The sequence below is a fragment of the Simochromis diagramma genome, unplaced genomic scaffold (assembly GCF_900408965.1).
Source record: "Simochromis diagramma unplaced genomic scaffold, fSimDia1.1 OVJJ01000107.1, whole genome shotgun sequence".
NCBI lineage: Eukaryota > Metazoa > Chordata > Actinopteri > Cichliformes > Cichlidae > Simochromis > Simochromis diagramma.
In genome coordinates, this window is record NW_024387209.1 from 5,691,143 (window position 1) to 5,712,489 (window position 21,347).

Genomic DNA, 21,347 nt, shown 5'->3' on the forward strand with positions numbered 1-21,347 from the left:
CGCAGATCCACTGAGCGCTCAACACAGACAGCATAGTCAGAAGGAAAGTTGATAAAATAAATTAAAAATTTTGTATTGTTCGATACATATGCGTACCGAACCGAAAGCACTGTATCGAATGGTTCAATATCGATACGAGTATCGTTGCACCCCTAATAAATAAATAAATAAATAAATATATATATATATATATATATATATATATATATATATATATATATAATCTTCTTTAATATCAAATATCTTTACCTTCAAAACTCACCTATTATACTTTCTGCCAGTTCATTCTAATTGGATGGTTTCCTGGCACAGACCCGGCTTTTAAGCCCAGTTCAGAGATTTTCAACAGGATTGAGGTCGGGGCTTTAGGAAGGCCATTCCAGAAGCTCAATGCTAGCCTGCTTTATCTATTCCCAACTAGTTTTGATCTGTTTGGGATCATTGTCCTGATTTGAGGTGAATTTGAGGAATTTGGAGATAGTCATCCTTCTTCATTATTCCATCAACTTCTTGCAGTGTACCAGTACCACTGGCAGCAAAACAGCCCCACAGCATGAACCTGCCACCACCATGCTTGACAGCTGGTACGGCGTTCTTAGGTAATAATAATGTTGGTCCACGATCAACATTATTTTCATGATGTAGCAACAAAGTGGTGACACATCTGAATAACTTGTACTTATGTACATTTGTTTGAATCACTGATCTTGGAATCTGCAGTTGTTTAGAAATGGCTGCAAGACCTTCACAACCTTCCCAAATCTACAGTTCTCCTTCTTGGATCTTCACTGAGTTCCTTGGAATTTTCCATTGTTCCGAGTATTGGTCAGCCTAATGAGTGCCGTCAAACAAATCCTTTTAATACTGCAAAGAGAAACTACAAGCTGTACACAGTCATGATCACTAACGAGAAGTTAATTGGCCTTGTGAGTTAAAAGACATCATAGAACAATCAGCACCACTTAGTAAAAGATTTAAGAGTGTATGCATATTTTTGAGCCTGTTTGGATTAGATTAGAAAAAATCCAAAATAAATAGATAACTGAATTGAAACTTACCCAGTTCTTGTTTTTCAAAGTCATTAAAGATTTATCCTGTACAATCATCCCAGCCTAGAAATAGAACAGTTCCAAGAAATAATTAAAAGCCCAAAATTACCACGACATTCACATTTACCACTCGACTGATTATAAACTCATATTTTAAGCACAAGTCCACATAAATGTAAAATAATTTGATATTTTCACAACCTGGCAACCTTACAAATTGCTTATCCAGGGCTGAAAAACACTTCTGAACCTCTCATAAAAACATTAATTATCATTTTAATTATGTTAATTATTTCAGTATCATTTAATGCTTGGTTAGCGAATAGATGGATCATCTGCATCACAGCTGAGAAACTTTCTTAGTTGATGACAAAGCATTTTTTCTTAAATCAAGTGTCAGTGTTTGATTAACCTAAACAGTGGCACGTCTCTGTTCTGAAAGTTTAAACTAAAACTGCAGCTCCTCTCTGAAGAGGGAGTCTCTAATGTGACTCCATTATCGTGGTGCTATTAAAATTTTTATGCTCCATTATAGCCTAACAGACTGACGCAGACTGCAGACTGTCCTTCAGCTGCAGGACTTGCTTCAATGTGCTCGTCAGCAGACAGATGTCCTGCAAAAGTGTCATTGAGCAATGCATTGCTGCCCGGTGAGGTCCAGAGGGGGCTGAATTTGACCTCTGACCTCCCTTTGGCGGGCGGGGAGGTTAAAATTTAAAGGATGAATTTCCCAATGGAGGGGGTTGTTGGGTGTTGTTATCCAGGATGAGGGGACAGATTAGAGCTTGCAGAGGACACTTTGCAGGCATCAGACTGTAGAATTAGAGGAGAACAAACACTCTAAATTCAAGGACTTACTTCATAAACTCCACAGAAAACTTGCTGCATACTGCCGTTGGCTGTGTTGTGTAGGTGGAGAGAGCATCTGTGGCACATTGAGACCTCGTGTGGATGTAATTTTATCTCTGTGATTGATTGATTTCCCTGTGTGTGCGTTAAACTGAGTGCTTCCTGTTATAAAACTCCACTGCAGCCCAATTTGAATGTGAAACACCATTAACACGTGTTTATTTTTTACACAAAGCCTAATTTTATAATCTTTCCCAGTGACTGAAAATGTCCCCAAATGAGCTTATAGCTCAAATTTATATTCTCTCTGTTGCCTTTCAAGCTTTTACTCAGCGTCCTCCAATGATCATTCAGGATCACGGCCAAAAGCCAAAGCACCGCTCGCTCACTAAATATACCCTCGGCAGCCAGTTTCTTACCATCGTTGCATAATGTTGTCCTTTGTTAATGCCACTGTAAGAATGCACCCAGAGTTTGTGCTCAGCTGTCATCAGCTTGGCTCTACCTTTGCTTAAAAATATCTTAACATTCCCTCTAAATACTTTTTTTCCCCTTGTTGGATGTAGGTGCAGTCCGTTGGGCCGCACGGTGACAGCCCACCCAGCCGTGCCGTCCACTTCAGGACTCTGGAGAGGACCGACCATTATCCAGCCGGAGTCCTGGACCACCGTGAGTGCTCATAAACACACTCCAGAGGGGAGCTTCCTAAAGTAAAACACATGACGTGCCGTGTTACAGCAGCACAGACACAAATCTGAGGTATTTTATTGTTGCATGAAGTACGCAGAGGTTTGGTGTCTCAGAAACGCTGTTTTAAGTCAAGTTTTCAAGGTGTGTATGCACATGTTAAATACTGGCAATAATAGTCTGAGGAGCTTCGAAAGAAATGTGTCTGGACTTTAAGACCGACAAAAACTGGTTCATCCCGAAGACAAAACTCCTAAAAACAAACTTAGCAACATAGTATATGCTGTACTGTGTAGCGAGGAATGTTCAGACCTCTACATTGGAGAGACCAAACAGCCACTTCACAAACGCATGGCTCCACCTCGACGGGACAAGACTCAGCAGTCCATCTGCATCTAAAGGACAAAGGTCACTCTTTTGAGGACGCCAATGTTCAAATTTTGGACAGAGAAGACAGATGGTTTGAAATAGGAGGAAAAGAAGCCATCTATGGCTACATTCAGACGGCAGGCGAAAGCACATCAAATCCGACTTTTTTGACCCTGTGCGACCCATATCCGATCATGGTATGACAGTGTGAACAGCACAAATCCGATATTTTCAAATCCGATCTGGGCCACTTTCATATGTGTTACTGAATCCGATACATATCTGATGTTTTAGAAAGTGACTGCTGTTTGAACGGTCATGTTGCATTAAATCCGTGTCTTACGTCACTGACACAAGACAGACACCAATTATCAGCGCCTGAGAAGACATCGTGAATGCTTCCTGGCCATCCAGTGTAGATGTTAGTGAAACTGTTGGGAAGACAATGTTGGAGAAATGTGAACATTTTATTTGTACAATACAATACAATACAATTTTATTTATATAGCACATTTAAAAAACCACAGGTATGCCAAAGTGCTTCACAGAACAAGTTAAGAGCAATAATAAATACAAGTACAAAATACAAAATACAAATAAAATATACTAACAGGCGGGAGACATAACTAACCAATAATACACCAGGCATAGTAGGCACAACCCGAAAGGCTGAAGGTTAAAACATTATAAACATTAATAAAGCGAAAAAGATAAGTTACAATACACTAAAAATGCGGGCTCTAGGAGGCGGGGAAAGCAAGGCTAAACAAATACGTTTTTAATCGAGATTTAAAAGATTGAATTGAATCAGACGTCCGAATAGCTAGAAGGAGTTTATTCCAGAGGTAGGGTGCGACAGCGGCGAATGCGCGGTCACCTCTGGTCTTGAGTCGAGATCTAGGTCGCACCAGGAGCATTTGGCCTGCTGATCTAAGCGCTCTCCCAGGGGTATAAAAGCTGAGGAGATCCGTAAGATAGCTGGGCACGGTGTTATTTATGATTTTAAAAGTGAGCAATATGATTTTAAAATCAATACGAAATTTAATAGGGAGCCAGTGCAGGTCGGAAAGAACTGGAGTAATAGACTCAAACCTGCCAGTTCCAGTTAAGAGACGCGCAGCCGCATTTTGAACAAGCTGCAGTTTGTGAACAAGGGCAGAATGGAGACCAGTGTAAAGGGAATTACAGTAATCTAACCTTGATGTAATAAAAGGCATGGATAAGTTTCTCCAGGTCCTTACGTGGTAAGTAGGGCTTGGCATTAGAGGTTAGACGTAATTGATTGAAACTCGATTTAACTACAGAGGACACATGTTTGTGCAACTTGAAGGAACTGTCCAAGACAACACCCAGGTTCCTCACAGTGTCAGAAAGGGAGTCAGCAAAGGGCCCAAGAATACCAATTAGTTCAGCCTGAGAGGAGGGAGTATCAAAGATTACAATTTCAGTCTTCTTATCATTTAGAATGAGGGAATTGCTCAGTAGCCAGATTTTAACTTCATTCATACAATCGGAGAAGTGTTGCAACAACAACGTGACATCCTCAGCCAGTTCAAAAAAGATTTGAATGTCATCCGCATAAAAGTGAAAAGAAATATTGTATTTATCAAAGATTCAGCCCAAGGGTAACAAGTATAAAGAGAACAGCATGGGACCCAACACAGTCCCCGGGACACCAGAGGTAACAGGGGCAATGGAGGAGGAGTAGGTACCCATGGTGACAGAAAAGGACCTTTCTGAGAGATAGGATTTAAACCAGCTAAGGGCACTGCCCGTGATGCCCACCAGATGCTCAAGCCTCATTAAAAGGACATTATGGTCCACCAAATCAAAAGCAGAGGACAAATCAAGCAAAATTAACACCACAGGGCACCCTGAGTCAGCAATTGAGAGAAGATCATTAATGACTCTCAGTAATGCAGTTTCCGTGCTATGGCGTGGCTTAAACCCCGACTGAAATTTTTCCTCGATATTATTTGCATCCAAATAAGTTTGAAGTTGGGAATGAACAATCTTCTCTAGGATTTTAGACAGAAACGGGAGTTTGGAAATGGGTCTAAAGTTAGCAACATCATTCTGATCAAGGGAGGTCTTTTTGAGTATAGGTTGCACTACAGCATGTTTAAAAGCAGCCGGAACACAACCCAATAACAATGACAGGTTAATTAATGATAAAATACAGGGCTCGATAATGTTAAACCCATCTTTAATAATACGAGATGGAAGGATGTCATGAGCAGCGTTTGAGTTGAGTGCATCTGGACCTTCAGTACTGGTGTACCCTCAAGAGTACTGTATAATCTGCAGATTCTGACAGAAATCTGTAACTATCCTTTGAAGCATCTAAAACAGCAATAAGGATAATTATTAGGCCATATGTAAATAACAAAATAACTTTATAACTTAAAGCAAAATTGGGAAACGTAAAGTCCAAAACAAATCTTTATATTAAGGGCCATCAGTCAAACCATCTATGAACAGAGGGCGGGGCTTTACGACACCAACTGTCTGCTATCTAAAATTCAGTTTTGAGATCCCTTCCCAGACGCCTTAACACCCACGCACATCCTGGGCCATCTGACCTCAGGTACTCACATGATAGGGTGGGGCTAGGTTTCACAATGAGCCCACACGAAAGCCTGGCTGATTGTGAGCTACACCTATTTTCACAACTTGGCTCATGTGATTAGGTAGAGGATCATTAGGGGGTCCTTTGTCCCTCTCGGGGGGGATACTCCCACAGGGCTAAAATCTGGGACTCTCCACCATTTGACCCTAGAACTGAAGAAGCTTCTCGGTTGAGAGGTGAAACGTCTTGAAGCAACTTAAAGAAGTCCAGACGCTTTTCTTTCCAAGCTCCTTAGACTATGTTGACCTGGATGACTGAGAACCTTCACAGACACTGGCAATAATAATAAAATTATGTAGTTGTAATGTTGTACGAGTTATTCAGTATACAAAAGTCTTGAGCCACTCCTCATTTCTTTGTGTTTTACTTCAAAGGCATAGTTCTTTTGTATCTTTAGTTACTTTGTTATTAGTAACCTATCATAAAAACACACCATTTGTTTCAATTTCTTTGGTTGAATCTGTGAAAAATATCAAAGATAACACAGTTTGACAGACATAAAATAGTATTTTTGCACCAGCAAGGTGATTCACAAAGAGATATAGCTGCTGGATGCATCAGCAGGGATGATGAGACAGAGTACCGGGCTGTGGTCGACTCCTTTGTCACGTGGTGTGAGCAGAATCATCTGCAGCTCAACGTGGCAAAGACCAAGGAACTGATCATGGACTTCAGGAAGACCAGGAAACACTTGACCCCTGTTTCAATCCAGGGGGTCAGTGTTGACATTGTGGAGGAGTATAAATACCTTGGAGTACACATTGACAATAAACTGGACTGGGCTAAAAACACCACAGCACTTTACAGGAAGGGCCAGAGTCGTCTCTATTTTTTGAGGCGACTGAGGTCCTTCAACATATGCCAGAAAATGCTGAGGATTTTCTATGAGTCTGTTGTGGCCAGTGCGATCCTCTATGCTGTTGCATGCTGGGGGAGCAGGCTGAGGGTCGCAGATGCCAACAGACTTAATAAACTAATCCGTAAGTAACTAATCTGTTGTGGGGATGGAGCTGGACTCCCTCAAGGTGGTGTCGGAGAGGCGGATGCTGTCCAAGATAAAGACAATGTTGGATAACACCTCCCACCCACTCCATGACATGCTGGTCAGTCACAGGAGCACGTTCAGTGAGAGACTGAGATTACCGAAAAGCACCACTGAACGACACAGGAAATCTTTCCTGCCTGTGGCCATCTCCCTGTACAACGCATCCACTTAACACACTGGTTACTGCTACAACTACACGTTTCTTTTCCAGCTATTTATTTATGAGTGACTTATGTATGTATGTATATATATGTATATATTGTACTATTCTTAGTTAGCGTATTGTCTGTCTTGTCTTAATGTTGGTTTATAATGGAGCACTGTAACAAAAAATAATTTCCCCCAGGGATCAATAAAGTATTCTGATTCTGATTCTGAAGCTTGGCATATCTCAGCATGGTGTGCACTGTGTCCTTAAAAATTTTGAGGAAACTGGACAAGTACAGCAGATGAACACTATCTAAAAGTCACATTCCTAAGAAACGGGGGGGAAAATCCAGCAAAGACCTGACACTGTCAGGTGAGGCTGTATGCAGGCAGGAGCGGTGGTAAAGAGGACCCAAAGTGCAGACTCACAGAGATGGAATGTAAACTCAAACTTAGATTTATTGTAAAATAAAAACCAAAAACTAAACTGAAAACGACAAAACCAAACAGGCTGACAGGCGACCCACACAGCATGATAAGACAATAGATCATGACACAGACAGAGGAACACACAGGGCTTAATAAATACACAGAGGGCGCAATGAAGGAATGGAAGGCAGGAGGGAAACACAGCTGGGACAAATCGGGGCTAACGAGACAAGGGAAGCAAAATCAGGGACTTTCAAAGTAAAACAGGAAACATAATACAGAGACGCGGACTTGACAAGGGGATAAAGCTGACAGAGGAGACAGAGCAACTATAGAACACAGATACATAAACCATAGGACAGAGAACTCTAACAAATAAACCAAAAGACTAGAAATGATAAAAAATGGCTAAATCAAAGTTCAACAATAATGAAAACTCAAAACTCTGGGTCAACGACCCAGGTCTCCTAACAGACACAGGACACGAGAAATGCATCTGGACCTTCAGCTGATCCAGCTACTGTTCATTGAAGCCTCATTGAAATGGTCTCAGTGAAAGTGTGGCTGTCAGGAAGCAATCATTAATGGAGGGAAACAGGGAGGAAAGGCTGACATCTTGGCGATCTTTGTCATAATCGTTGAATTATGAATTTTTGATCCATCATGTAATACCATCTGGAAACCATCTGATTGGCAGCAGCTTCATTTTTCACCATGACAATGATCCCAAACACAATGCCAATGCAGTAAAATAATACCTGGATTGAAAAACACATAGTGGAACACTATCGGTCATGGATTTAGCCACCCCAGAGCCTGGATCTCAACATTATCGAAGCAGTGTGGGATCATGCTGACAGAGAACGCTTTGAATGTCCTTCAAGAAGCCTGGAGAACTATTCCAGCTGCCTAAGACTGTCCTGAAGAATAAAGATGGTCACAACTCATTAGAGTTGTACAAACTCTGTTTTTGCCTCATATATTTGCACGTTTCAGTAAATCACATTTTCCTAGAAAGATATAAAGAAAGGGTTGACTCAAGACTTTTGCATAGCACTGTAGTATAAGGGTGGAACAGTAGCAGTAAAAATAATACCTGTAAAGTAGCCATAGCAACTACAAACATCTGGGGGGAAAAATCCCATTAAGTACTGTGTTTACAAAGTGTGATAGCGTACATGTTACTCCTGTGTGCCTCAGAGCTTCACTGCGGTGGTCATTAAAAACACATCAGTGAGTCACACAGTTGCACTGACTCACATGTTCCATTATTACCATGAAAACAACAGAAAATGTGGATCAATCCGCTACTAAAAATAGTCCACATTAAATGTACTGTGAGCCTTTCAGATATTTTGTTTTTTTTAATGGGATTTGCTGGTAGAAGATAGAACTGTAGTATATTCTGTTGAGTAGAGTTTGACCGGACTTGTCTTTGTCCTCAGATGAGCCAGCGATGGAGGGTCTGGGTATGACTCCACAACTGGAGACTGGAGAGCTGCTGATCATCACCACTGTGCTGTTGCTGTGGGCAGGTCAGCTTGCACCAACAGACACCATCCAATGGACACTCTAAGCATCTCTTCTGAATAATTTTCCTTTCTAACTCCGTTAACCGCCTTAATGTATTCAATAAAATTCATGTGTTAATTTAATATGACCTGAATCTAGTGCTTGAGACCGCAAACTCATAAAGCGAGGGATGTTTTTGACTTCTTTTCTCTTTGCTTTCCACACCGCCAGCCGTCATCGCCCTTTTCTGCCGGCAGTACGACATCATCAAAGACAACGACTCCAACGGCACCAAGGAGAAAGCCAAGCGGCCGCTGGTCCGAGCCACTTCCTCCTACTACAATGCCTCAGCTGGCAGCTCGCCCATCTACCACAACGGAGCCGTCCGCAGCAGCAGGGTGACTCATTTACTAAAACTTCCTCCTCTTCCTCCCCTCTTCGTCTTGCTGCAGAACTCCTCTATAATGCACGCTCGCTCCTGGCTGCCAGGAGTATTTTGTTTCCTCTGTAGAGTCTTTGTAGTTGCATCAGAGATCTCCTAGCAACTAGAGCTACTGCCATCGCAGCTAAATATAAAACAGCCGGGCTGAAAACAGAGAGCAGCGCAAACGCCCATTCAGTTGTTGCTGAGCATCTCCTCAGTTAAAGCGAACAGGCAGACGATTTGTTTTTGTTTTTGCACATGCGAGCAGCTTTAATTAGACACACCAGCTACAGGTGTCCTGGTTGCAGCACCCCCTAATGGCCACATTTCATTTATCACCCATTTCGTCATCTGCAAGATTACTGGTGCAGAGAATAACATCAGATAGAAGAACATTTCTTCACTTGTGGTGTTGAGTAGAGAAAGCGAGGCTGCACGTTCACGGCCTCATTACAAACTCTCAGAAGAAGGTTACAACAAATCATAAAACTTTGGTCATTAAGAGGAAGGAAACAGAGGACACAGATTATGTGCGTTAATAGAATAAGGAACTATCCAGCAGCCTGAATCCCGGTGCTGTGAAAAAGTAACTGCCCCCTTTATTAAATCATGTATTAAGTCAGTGACATTTATCAGTCTGGAAAGGGTTAAAAAGTCATTTCTGAGTCTTTGGGACTCCAGTGAACCACAGTGAGAGTCATTATCCACACATGCAGGAAACTTGGAACAGCGGTGAAGCTTCCCAGGAGTGACCAGCCAACCAAAATTACTCCAACAGCTTCGATGGCTCATCCAGGAGGTCACAAAAGAACCACAACAACATTGAAAGAACTGCATGACTCACTTGTGTCAGTTAAGGTCAGAGTTCATGATTCAACAATAAGACAGAGACTGGACAAAAATGGAGAAAACCACTGCTGACCAAAAAGATCACAAAGGCTTGTCTCACATTTACCAAAAACTTCTTGATGATCCCCAAGAAAATATTCTGTGGACTGACGAGACAAAAGCTGAACTTTCTGGAAGGTTCAAGTCCTGTTACATTTGACATAAAACTAACAGCATTTCATAAAAAGAACATCACAGCAACCGTCAAACATGGTGGTGGTAGTGTGATGGGGCTGCTTTGCTGTTTCAGGACGACTTGCTGTAACTGATAGAACCATTAATTCTGCTCTCTACCAGATAATCGTGAAGGAGAATGTCCGACCATCAGTTCAAGACCTGAAGCTCAAGAGCACTTGGGTTATGCATCAGGACAATGATCAGAGACACACCAGCAGAAATAAACTCATGACTCATTTTACTGCAAAATGATCTTGGTGCTCAGCAGCCTTGCTTTTACAAGGGGGAGTACTAGTTAAGTTGAGTCTCATGTTGCACAGAGATTCATGCTCATTTGGTGCAGACTGACTCAGATTGATTGCATGCTGGAAATCTGTGTTTCTGAATTTGCGTTTAGGATCATTTGCAAACTTTTGCCAAGTTGTCTCAGAGTGATTGCAGTCTGTTTCAAGACAGGTTGCCTCCCTCCAGGCAATCAAAAGTGTTCACGCTTTTGGTGTCGCAACTACTTGCAGCACTCAATCATGAAAAAATGCAGTGCAATCACCAGTTTTTCTAGTTTTCTAGTTCAATTTTCTGGTCGCAAAGAGGTTGACATGCTGTTTTTACTTTAATGTGACGGAGACAGTCAGTTTGGTTCACAGCTTGGATTAAAATATGGCCCTTCACAAAATGAACCATGGTCAGCCAGTGCATTTAGATGTAATGCCACTGAGTCCTTTAAAAGCTTCTATGTGGCACGGTGAGTTTGAAGTGAGAGACAGCCTGTGTGACTCCAAATCATAAATGTGGAGTTTACAGATTTCTGTCCTCTGCTGCGCTCTGTTTTAAAATCTTTTCCTTTAATCCATCGCCTGTCTCTATGTATCAAAGAGTGTTTGTGGAGAGAACATCCCGGAACATTTTGGCAGGGCATCTGTCTGTCGGAAGTTAATTCACACTCTCCGTTCTAATCGGCCTCTCCCGCTGCGAGAACCTGTGACTTCACTGCTCGCGATGTACGGGTCAATTGACCGCCCACCGCGCGCAGCTCGCACTGTTTATTCATACAGGACGGCTTCCAGTGGTGTCAAAGTGAGAGAAAGGCAGCGTTACTTTGAGCGTTTACGGAGCTGAAACTGCACTGGCTGGATTTAATGGTTAATTTAATTATAAAAACACCACTCTTATCTTAATTTAGTCTTTTCTTATTGGCATTTCTGCAGCTTTTAAGTGTCCTTACAGTTTATTAGCTACTTCTTGTGAGTTTAATCCTTTAAAAAAATAATTCATTTAGGGCTATGTCTACTTTCCTGGGGATATATGTGCACACACAGATTTCTGCAGAGATTTAAATACCAAAGCCTAATGATGGATTAAAAATAAAAGCATCCTACTTTAAATAGGATAGTCTTTAAATAAAAAGCTCCTGGGAGCAGTTAGTTCTCTGCTCACCCTCGCTCATTGATTGGCAAGTAAATCTCTGACATGCATGACATGCTGTGGTCTGTGATTCACGTCTCATGGTGTGCTCCTTCTCTTTCAGCTGCACAGGGCCTCCTCCTCCATCAGCATCATCAGGGTCTGAGATGCGGGTGCCGGATCGGAGCCTCTTGGACAAGCAAGGAGGATTTACAAACTCAGAGTCCAATCTATTGTAAAATATGGGCCGAGTAAGGAACCACTCCGTGCAAATCAGACTGAAATGAGAGCGAGGAGCCATACTGCGGAGACCGTGGACGGCTGCTGCTCTCTAGTGGCCAGAGACTCGGGGGGCTCAGAAACAGCTGGAAGGAAGCTGGACTCATCTGAAGTGCGGCCAAACTAATCTCCCGTTTTCTTCTCTCTGATGTCAAAGACTGAAGTGTGAATATTTGCCAGCATGTCGGCCCGACCGTGTGCCAAGTCCCACTCGCCTCAGACTCATTCATTTTCAGCAGACGTTCTTTCATCTCGGGTGTTCAGCTCATCCCTTTTTCTTTTTACCCGCTGTAGAACCACACGTTTGAAATCCTGTCTGATGGTTATTTAATGGGATTTATTCACTTTACTTTCATGTTCGGTAGTTTAGCATCGCGATGCAAATCTGTACATAGGCTGAAGGTGATTGTAAAGGTAATTCACAGAAGCATTTGAATGTAGGAGGTCGTAGTGGGGAATTTACATTGTAAAACAATTCATAATTAGTTTAATTAAATCATTGAAATTGTGTGATCGCCTTTTAAATTAAGTTTAAGCTTTTTGTTTTTTCAGAGTTTCTAAAAGCAGAAATGATGTGAACAACTCTCAAGATATATCACCTGAAGTTTCCAGCAGCTTCTCCTGTTGTTTCGGATTTTGTTAAAAAGTTTTATTTCTATCTGAGCCACTTAAAAGTACAGCGCTAAACCTTGTCTGTCCCTCAAAAACACCTATTTTTACAGCTTAACTTACACTCAATGGCCACTTCATTATGCATGTCTGATAAACAGCTCATTAAGCATTAAAATTTCTAATTAGCCAATCAAGTGCAAGCAACTCAGGGCATGTAGACATGGTCAAAATGACTTACTGAACATAAGCTCAAACAGAGCTGGACAATAGAAGATTTGAAAAATGTTGCCTGGTCTGATGATTCTCAATTTCTGCTACAACGTTCAGATGGTTGAGTCAAAATTTGGTGTAACAACATGAAAGCATGGATCCATTCTGTCTTGTACTAACCGTTCAGGCTGCTGGTGGTGTCATGATGTGGGGGATATTTTCTTGGTACACTTTGGGCCCCTTAGTACCAACTGAGCATAATTTAAACACCACAGCTTAGAGCATTGTTACTGACCATGTCCATCCCTTTATGACCACAGTGTACCATCTTCTGATAACACGCCATGTCACAAAGCTTAGATCATCTCAAACTAGTTTCTTGAACATGACAATGAGTTCTCTGTACTCAAATGGCCTCCACAGTCACCAGATCTCTATCCCATTGAGCACATTTGGGATGTGGTTGAACATCAAATTCTAATCATGAAAGGCCAAACCAGTGTACCTAATAAAGTGTCTGGTAAATCACAACATTAACAACATCAACTCTAGGTAGAAAACCATTTGCAGTTGTGTTTGCCAACAGAAAACAAAATGTGAAGCAATTAGAGGTACTCTCCGAACACCAGACATCCCTGGACGTTGTCCTCTGGGCACTTTTAGAAAGACGTTTCTTTATGTCTAAATTTGTTTAAAAAATGTAAGTTTAGTAAACATCTACAACACAACCAGCTGTTGTAGCTGTTTGTTCTCCTGCTGCAGAACTGTTCAGTTTTTAGTGAAACTCGCACACAGAAATGACCTGATCCTTGTTCCCAGTGGATCTGAATTCTTATTGGTTTGTGCAATACAGCCAACCAATGACAAGTAACCTGATAAGAGTAAGCCATATTTTGGGATGGATGATGTATTCTCAGTATACTGGTTGCAGTATATTGAGTTTAAAGCCTATAATATATCTGGATAGATGACATCTCATTGCCATTATGCACGATATGGACACTTAGTGAATTTTCTCGTGCCAAAAGCCAAACTTTCTGTCTTTGGAAGGGTCCTCTGAAAAAGCTTTTAGGCCAGGGTACATAATCAAACTGCATCAAATGCTATTATCTGCAAAGCCATTATTTTCTGTCATGGGTTCATCAAGCAGGAAATTAACATGAAATGTTGTCAGTGTGAGCCTACTGGTGCATTAGGATGATTAGCAGATCACCAGCTAATCAATAGGCACCGTTTGCAGGAGTGCAGATGTTAACATCAATAGGTTTTGCATCAGTGCACACAAACACGTGACACTTTTGCTGCTCAAACAGAAAAATCCTTTTGATGGAGCTAAGACTGAGTTTGAAGCTTTTATCTGCCATGTTTTATAAATGGACTTAAACAAATATCAATTTTGATAACTGCTGTATGCAGATTGGACACAAGGTGGCGCCTGAACTCCATCACATACAGTTTTTTGTTCTGTAGGCTGCAGCGGTATTTGTGCATCTGCATCTCTGTCCGTGCAGGTAAAGCATCTAAGACGAGATCATAGATTTAAAATGAGCTTTTTTTTTCTTTGTTTGTTTTAATGCTATTATTGTACTGGATTGCTCTGATGCTTAAAAAAAACTTTTAAAAAAAACATGGAGAATCTGAGAAAGTTTTTTTCTCTAAGATTTCAGTGACTTCAGTGATTATGAATCTAAAAACATCTATTTTTCAAAGCAAAAAGAATTTAGCTTAATACTATCCTCTTTTCAGAGGATTATTCATCCCATTCTTCACACGTTAGCAGATGAACAACACCATCAGAACCTGGCCTGCAGTTAACGAGAGGCAAGGTCTGCATATCATTCAGAAGTAAGCATATATTTCTGCTTCATTTGAATAAAGGGAAATGTCACTAATTCACCTCACACAGAGCGTGATTTGCAGCTGTAAGGCTTTCCGGGTCAGAGGTCACAGGAAGGAAGGGCTTCCACCTCAGGCACGTGTCGACCTTCTGAGTTAAAAGTGAAATATGTTCCTGAAATGTTTTGTCCTCTCTTCCTAAAAACAAAAAAGACAGAGGAGTGGAGGAATCCTCAGCGACTGCGGAGGTAAAGGGCAGGTCGCCTTCACCAACAGTCTGAAATATCACGGCTTGCCCGGGGCTCGTCATCCTCTTTGATGCTCTGAGGGAGTCTGCGACAAGTCTGTGGTAATACTGAGGCAGAGGAGCGAGGGAACAGGATCGATCAAGCGCTGCTGACTGAATCATTGACTGTGGATAAATCCTCTTCTTTAATGTTGTACTGACTCTCCCATCACATATCCTCTTTAAAAGGGAAAAAAAACATCCACTTTGCTGCAGGTGCCAGGGATTCATTCTCAGTTAATGAGATTTTAATCTGACATACATAACAGCACCCTCCACACTGACATTTAAAGAAGTCATTAAGGTTTGCCTTTAAAAGGTGTTCGAATGTTCTCTACAGTACGCTCGACCCACACACATCCTGGCCAGATATGTATTTTTTTAATTATTTTATTCCATCCAATTAAAATTCGGTAAGATACCCTCACATGTTTCTCAAGCTGAACTGAAATTAAAGATCAAATTAACAATCTGTCATGCCACCAGTCAGATGATCATATAAATAGGCTAAAATATTCCAGAACCAGCACACATTAGCTTGCCCAATGGATACACAAGATACACTGTGTAGAGACTGCACAGTATCCATTGTACACGCTTATACACTTAACTGTAATGTGCAATTTTACACATGTTTTCTTCCAATTAAAGAGTTGTGCTGCCAGATTTCTTTCGTTTACTCCAACATTTGTTTATCATGTAGAAAACACTGAGATGTGTTGTGGAAATTGCTCTTTTTCCCTCATATTAAGGGTGACCTCAAGGATTAAATGTGTTGTTAAACTTCTTTATACTGACAGAAATGGGACTTTTACTGGTCTGAGTTTGAGAGGATGAAACTCACAAACATCCAAACTCCAAGTTTCTATAAGGTCTATAAGACCAGAATCTAACAGGCATTTCTTTAACTGCTAGATTCATTTATACAATTACTTCAAATTAGTTTCTTCCAGCTCTTCAGTCTTCATGATGTGTTTTGCCTAAAACTCATTGACGCACAGAAGAATTAAAACCCACAAGCTCCAGAGCAGGGCCTTACCTGGCAGAGCCATCTCAGCAAACTGTCAGACATACTTTTGAAGAAGTCTTTGTATTTATTTATTTTGCCTTAATATTTATCAAATCTCTATATAATTTTTCACCGTCAGAGACATTTAGTAAAGAAAATAAAGCCGACCAATGTTCTACCGGTCAAAATATTTAGTCCTGAACCTCTGGAAGAGACACCCAACCTCTTGAGGAAAGAGTTAAAACTCTTAAACGTCCAGCAACAGGAAGTGTTACTGGATTGAAACCACAACTCTCCTGGGAGTCTTATAACATTTTGACCTTGCATGCCTCCATGAAAGCCTTGCAGAACTCTAACAAAATATGTCTAAAATGACAGTGAAGCAGCCAGTCTCTCAGAGAGAAAGAGCTGTTTCAGTGTTGAATCTCCCAACACATTTGGTCAGCCCACTCAAAATCATTCAGAGCCAGGGACATTCAGCTGAATGACTCACTGTGCCGAGTCCAACGTGAAAGGAGGCATTGTTGCCAGGGAGAAACACATCATGGACACAGTCTGAGGAAGGCAAAAGATTAGGAAACTCTTCATAAAGACACTGCTCAATTTTCACTTGCGTAGGAGGAATCAGAAGTAGCCAGCATCACTAAACTGCAGTGCACATTCCTCTCATTGAGATATTTGGTCATGCCAATCGGTGGCTCTTTGAAACAAAAAGGCCTTGTTTGAGAAGAAGGGATTTTTTTTTTCTTTATTGATGTTAATGTTCCTCTTCTCCTTTCGGCTTCAGAATGATTGTGGAGTTGAGATTCTCGGCTGACTGGCAGGTATCCATTGAAACGCAGCTAAAAGAACTTCCCGTCTGCACGCTGAGAGGCACAAAGCCTGCCAATGACCCAGGTAAATGTCAGGACACCTTTTGTTCAATGGGAGAAGGTTCAAGAGTGGCCCCCGAAAGGTCTGAACCATTATTTCCCCCATTAAATGAAGGTTTTTTACTTTCGGACCCCCCTAAAAGTCACCAAGAGCGCCCTGGAGAATCAATCAGCGACTGCAGGTAGTCATTTTAGTGCATCCGCATTTCAAAAACAACCTCAGGTTTAACGACTTCCACTTGCAATCAGCTGTACATCAAAAAAAATGTTAAATAACAATATATTAAATTAGTCAGACCTGCCCTCTCATATCAATAATTGAACTTTTCCTTCCTCACAAGTGGTCGATGTGATTAATTTCTCCAGCCATCAGTTAATTATCTCCTTACTTACCATAATTATTAAAACCCTGGCGGGTCATTGTGGGGCCCTCTGGTCCCGGTGCACTCTAATTAAAACTCATCAAAAGGGCATTATTTTGAAACTTGTTTGTGCAAACTGGGCGAATAGCTGATAATTCCCACTTAGAAATTTCTCATTACTGACACTGGCGCTCAAGCTCGTGGGACTGAATAGATGCTAACACTGCTATCATATGCATGATGAGGCCGGATTATGGCAAATGTGATTAAAATAAACCCATAAAAGCCTGTCAAGCACACGCATGATGTCGTAACATCTAATATCAAGCTTTAAAAATGTGAAACATCCACTTTATATCCTCATTTAATAAATTACAGAAAGAAAATATCAGTTTACTTGCTGGAACCTACAGCAAAGACAAACTATTGTTTTGTTTTTAAGTTTTATTTACTAGAGGGAAACTAGTAAAATAAATAGAAATAAAATCAAGTAATTGAAAAGCACATACAGTAAATGAGATACACTTAATGTAGTTTTCTATTTAAAATAGGGAATTTGTGAGTTAATGTGACAAAAAACATTCATAACCTTTCAGCATGTTTAAACTCAAGTGGTCTCGCCAGCTGAGAAACATACTACAAAGAAAAATTTTGTGGGTGAGTGAAGCTGATCCTAAAGCCTGACTTTTGAGGGTCACAAAAGTGGCCATATTTTTACCTGAAGAACTGACCTGACAAGTTTCCTTTCAAAATTGCCTGAAAGAAAATCCTGTAAATGCACTATTATGTCTGTGTGTAGGCCGTGCAGTATAACACTGCTCATGAAGCCCTAGTGTAAAGCTATGATACAGTCACACTTGGAAAAACAGTTGCTGGGGGGTTGTAGTTTAGCTTAGCCAGAGAGCAGCGGCCTAGCTTTGAGTGTGACCTGTGGTCCATTGCTGAATGTTTTCCTGCGCTCTCTCTTCCCCACTCTCCTGTCTATCTTCACTGTTCAACTATCTAATAAAGGCAAAAACGCCACAAAAAAACAAGCAAACAGCAGCTGGGGAGCACAGCTGTTGCCATCATGTGCAATGATGCGCAAATTGAGATCTTTTTGTCTTTTAAATGATTGCTTCGAAGATGGGGACTCTGCACCTTTTTGTAAGGTTCTGAAAACCCTAGCTCATGGTAGGAGACGCTGACCAATCACAGGTCATTTCAGATCACATCAGATGGGCCCAGCTGATCGCACACGTTCAATACGAGGCGTGCATTAAGAAGCATCCCAGAAGTGTCCACCTGGTCTGTGTCATTTAAGACAGCACTGATTCTATTTTCTGGGAAGACACATGAAGCTGTCTAAACAACATAAAGAATAAGGCCAATTTTCAAAATAAAAGACCCCACCCAGACTACTGCTTCTAAAATGCTCCCAGTTTTATCTGGAGCCCCGCAGAAGAACAAGAACAAACATTAACGTTAACTCAAAGTCTAATTGTCCTTTTTATGGCAGATGGCCATCCTCCCTGAGCCTGTTTCCTCCTGTTAAAAGGGAGTTTTTCCTTCCCGCTGCCACCAAATGCTTGCTCAAAGAGAGTTGTGTAATGTTGGGGTTTCTTTTTAATATTTTGGGTCTTTACCTTACCCTAATATAAAGCACCTTGAAGTGACTGCTCTCAAAATGATATTGACTTTAAGTAATTTAATTACATTTTATGTGTAATTATGTTACATATAAACATAAGTAGAATGCAAAATATTTAATTTAATGGAATCTATTCTGACTTGACTGGTATACAGTCAGCTTACACCAACCATATTTTCCTTAACAATTAATCATTTGAATAAATAAACCCTTGATTTTATATATTTAAGTTGCATTAAACTCAAAATTATTACCTAATATAATATTATGTTCTGGGTGTTTTTGTTTGTTTGTTTTTTTTATTTGCCTTTTTTGATTTTGCTGGACAGGACCACAGCTAATTCTTATGATCTGCATGATTTACTTTTAAGCGACTATAATTGTAGTTATAGCGGAATTTTAAAATAATTTCTACAGTTGAAGTTTTCATTTCATTGATGATAAATGCTGACTCTTCCACTCTTTCAGTTTTTTTTCTTTGAATTTAACTTTTTTTGTCCAATATGTATGGATTTCCTATTTCTTCACAGGCTGCAGACTTTCAAACCGCATCATCCTGATGCAAAATATCAGCACAAGCATTTTTCGAAGACATTCAGTCCATTAAATGACATTCAAACACCTTTTTGCTATTTATTAATTTGGTGACTTGTTCTTTTATTTAATTTTATGACCTCATCATTTAAAAAATAATCCCAATCTATGCTATTTTAAAGTTTACTAAAAAACAAGAGGGCATAAAAAAAACCTCATCTTCTTTTGAATTAAGCAGAAGGCAGTAGTTGACACCATCCCTTGACATCCCCCACACATTTTCAATTAGCGTGCAGGCGGACGCTGCGGTGTGGCTGGCATCAGCGTCCTAACCCTCTGGAGAAAAAAGGAGCATTAGTGGTCATATGCCAACCAGATTTGTCCCATTATTCATTACAATTAATTGCTTCCCCGTACTCTCGGCCTTTCCCATGAAGACGTCTCGGCTGCAGATTGTAATATGAGCGCAGGACTTAAAGCTGTCACTCAAATCTGGCTGTGACCTTTCAGGAGAAAAGGCTGTTTTTCACCCAGTTTGCAGGAGCCGACTGCATGAAGGTTAATGCGTGTGTGTTTGTGTGTGTGTGTGCGAATGTGTATGTGTGGTCGTGTACTTCAGCCTCTGTGAGGACGTTTTGGCTCGGTCCAAGTTGACCCAATGTTTTACAGCCGCAGAGTGAAAAGTAACACTTGGGAGAAAAGCACTTCTTTTTTTAACTGAATGAACTCTTGGTTAGAAATATCCATAAGCTACGGAGATGTTACAGAAGGGGTGCGACATTTAACAACATAGGTCTGCCGTGAGGTGTTCCTAAAAGTAAAAATGTCACCATCTGGTACTTTCAGCTGCTGCTCTGGAGCTTAACATGAGAGCTTTGTTCTCAGTTGTCGGTGGAATTCAGAAGTCGGTATGTTTTTGAACAAGGAGTTACAGAATGTGTACATTTTCAATAGTCTGTTGTGGAACACCCTGTTATATGACTAAATTCTTCTGAAAACCTACCATATAAATAAAAGAATTGTGAGAGAATTGTTCTTCCATCCATGTGTACATGTACAATATGAAGCTATAGCCAGCTACTACTTAGCTTAGCTTATCATGAAAACTAAAAAAAAGGCAAAAAACTGAACTGCTTCAATCCTAAAATAAAAAAGTCACTAATTAAGTGCACGGCATGCATGAAAGACATGAAGACTAGAGCAAAGTAAGTTACTAAATGTGTTCACCAAAATATATCCATCCATCTATTTTCTGCTGTTCTTCTGGGTCTTGCAAGTCGGGGATGAAACAGCCCAGACCTCTCTTCCCCGGCCACCTCCTCCAGCTCCACCAGGAGGAAACATAGGCAAAAGATACAATGTCTCCAGTGGGTCCTGGGTCTGCCCCGAGGCCTTCCCCTGGCAGGATATGAATAAAACACCTGACCTGGCCTGTGCCCTAGGCATCCCAACAGCTACGTTGTCAAAGGTGTATTAACCCTGACAAAATCTCCCAAAGCAAGTAGGCCCTTGTTGAGAAGCCAGATAAAGACCATCCATCCATTTTCTTCAACATATCCGGCGCTGGGTTGTGGGGACATTAGCCTAAACAGAGAAGTGCAAACCTCCAACTCCCTGGCTACCTTCTACAGGTTATTGAGGTGAACACCAAGGGTTTCCCAGGCAAGCATTTCCTGGGTCTACCCCAGGGCCTCTTCATTGTAGTGCATGCCTGGAACACTTCACGCAGAAGGCATCCGAGTCAGATGCCCAAAACACCTCAACTGACTCCTTTTGATGTGGAGCAATAGTGGCTCTACTCTTATAGATGGGATGACAGAACTCCTCATCCCATCTCTAAGGCAACAGCCTGCCACCCTTCATGGAAGCCACTTGCAAACCCAGTCTCATTCTTTCAGTCAATAACGTATGCTTGTGACCACAGGTGAGGGTAGGGGTGTAGATCAGTGGGTAAACTTACAGCTGGGTTTCTAGGGTTTCTACACTCAGCTGTCTCTTCACCACACCATACCAACACAATGCAGCCCCAACCCATCTCTCAGTCTCCCAAGAGTCAAATGAAGACCTATTCAGTGGGGACTCAGAGTGCTCTCAGTGGGATGGTCCAATCC

The 21,347-nt window shown here is 41.1% G+C and overlaps 1 protein-coding gene across 1 annotated transcript in view; it reads left to right on the forward strand.

Moving 5' to 3' along the window:
• Positions 1-12,846, forward strand: part of LOC120746155 (fibronectin type III domain-containing protein 5-like) — a 59,287-nt gene extending 46,441 nt beyond the window's left edge. The window contains exons 4-7 of the mRNA XM_040051464.1: positions 2,465-2,567; positions 8,650-8,739; positions 8,948-9,114; positions 11,731-12,846. Coding sequence (XP_039907398.1) covers positions 2,465-2,567; positions 8,650-8,739; positions 8,948-9,114; positions 11,731-11,772 — 402 coding nt within the window. The 3' untranslated portion in view covers positions 11,773-12,846. The remainder of the gene's footprint in view (positions 1-2,464; positions 2,568-8,649; positions 8,740-8,947; positions 9,115-11,730) is intronic.
• The last annotated feature ends 8,501 nt before the right edge of the window (positions 12,847-21,347 follow it).